The following is a 2,110-nucleotide window of genomic DNA, read 5'->3' as shown; positions in this document are numbered from 1 at the left end:
GGTTGTGAGCAGGGGGACGTGGGCGGTTGGGTTTGCACGCGCGCAGTGCTGCGTGAGCACGCTTGTGAGCATAAGTGCTGCGCTGGCACGAGCGTGTGCACGCTTGTGAGCACAACCCCCTGCACGCTCACAGCCCTGCGCACGCTCGTGAGCGCAAGCGTGTGTGCTCAGGAGCGCAGGTGTGTGCACACTCATGAGCACAACCTCGTGCACGCTCATGAGCACAAGCATGTGCACAATTACGAGCCCAATTAAGTGCGCAAGCACAACTGTGCACAATTGTGAGCACAAGCATGTGCACAATCACAAGCATGACCCGATGCACTATCCGAACCCTGTGCACTAGCACAAGCACCATCACACTCACCCCGCGCACACTCGTGAGCATAATTGGGCACAAGCACAAGCACGTGCACAATCACACTCATAAGCCCATGCACACCCGTGAGTACGATTGTGCACAATCACAAGCATAAGCAGATTCACGATCACAACCCCACACACACTTGTGAGCACAAGCATGTGCACTACCATGAGCACATGCACATTCACAATCACACCCATGACCCCGCACACGCTTGTGAGCACAAGCACATGCACTGTCACAAGTACGTGCACGTTCACAACCCCATGCACACTTTTGAGCACAATTGTGCACAATCATGAGCGCGTGCAAGTTCACAATCACACTCGTGAGCACAAGCATGTGCACAATCATGACCACACACATGTTCACAAACCCCACGCACACTTCTGAGCATAATGGCGCATGATCACGTGCACGTTCACAATCACACTTGTGACCCTACACATGCTCATGACCACAAGCACATGCACAATCATGAGCATATGCACGTTCACAACCCCACGGACACTCGTGAGCACAAGCACGTGCACTATCGCAAGCACACACAAGTTCACACCCCTGCTCACACTTGTGAGCACAAGCACGTGCACAGTCACCAGCATAAGCATCTTCACACCCCCGTGCACACTCATGAGCACAAGCACGTGTGCTATCACGAGCACACGTGTTCACAACCCTGTGCACACTCATGAGCACAAGCATATGCACAATCACAAGCATATGCAAGTTGACGAGCATATGCATGCTTGTGAGCACAAGCACGTGCACAGTCACCAGCATAAGCATCTTCACACCCCCGTGCACACTCATGAGCACAAGCACGTACACAATCGTGAGCATGTGCACGTTCACAACCCCATGCACACTCGTGAGCACATGCATGTGCACTATCACCAGCATAAGCATGTTCACACCCCTGTGCATGCTCCTGAGCACAAGCACGTGTGCTATCACGAGCACGTGCATGTTCACAACCCTGCTCGTGCTCGTGAGCACAAGCATGTGCACTATCACCAGCATAAGCACGTTCACAACCCCACGCACACTCGTGAGCACAAGCATATGCACAATCACAAGCATATGCAAGTTGACGAGCATATGCATGCTTGTGAGCACAAGCACATGCACTATCATGAGCACACACATGTTCACAACCCTGTGCACACTCATGAGCACAAGCATGTGCACTATCACGAGCACGTGCATGTTCACAACCCTGCTCACCCTCATGAGCACAAGCACATGCACTATCATGAGCACACACATGTTCACAACCCTGTGCACACTCATGAGCACAAGCACGTGCGCTATCGCGAGCACACGTGCATTCACACCCCTGCTCACCCTCGTGAGCACAAGCACGTGCACAATCACCAGCATAAGCGCGTTCACAACCCCATGAACACTTGTGAGCACAAGCATGTGCACTATCACGAGCACGTGCACGTTCACAACCCTGCTTACCCTTGTGAGCACAAGCACGTGCACTGTCGTGAGCACATGCATGTTCACAACCCTGCTCACCCTCGTGAGCACAAGCACGTGCACTATCGCGAGCACACGAGTGTTCACACCCCTGCGCACGCTCGTGAGCACAAGCACGTGCGCTACCGCGAGCACACGCGCGTTCGCACCCCCGCTCACCCTCGTGAGCACAAGCATGTGCACTATCACCAGCATAAGCACGTTCACAACCCTGCTTACCCTTGTGAGCACAAGCACGTGCGCTATCGCGAGCACACG

At 53.8% G+C, this 2,110-nt stretch overlaps 1 protein-coding gene across 1 annotated transcript; it reads left to right on the top strand.

Moving 5' to 3' along the window:
* Nucleotides 1-1,465: 1,465 nt before the first annotated feature.
* Nucleotides 1,466-2,075, top strand: LOC104838336 (histidine-rich glycoprotein-like; the record flags this gene model as incomplete). The annotated part of the gene is made up of 1 exon (XM_010578016.1): nt 1,466-2,075. A coding segment is annotated over exon 1 (610 nt), but the record flags the coding sequence as incomplete, so codon positions are not given.
* Between the last annotated feature and the right edge of the window lie 35 nt (nt 2,076-2,110).

The sequence above is a fragment of the Haliaeetus leucocephalus genome, unplaced genomic scaffold (genome assembly GCF_000737465.1).
Source record: "Haliaeetus leucocephalus isolate CR32 unplaced genomic scaffold, Haliaeetus_leucocephalus-4.0 Scaffold591, whole genome shotgun sequence".
Classification (NCBI taxonomy): Eukaryota; Metazoa; Chordata; class Aves; order Accipitriformes; family Accipitridae; genus Haliaeetus; species Haliaeetus leucocephalus.
The sequence above is the reverse complement of the archived record's forward strand: the minus strand, read 5'-3'. Positions and strand labels throughout refer to the sequence as shown.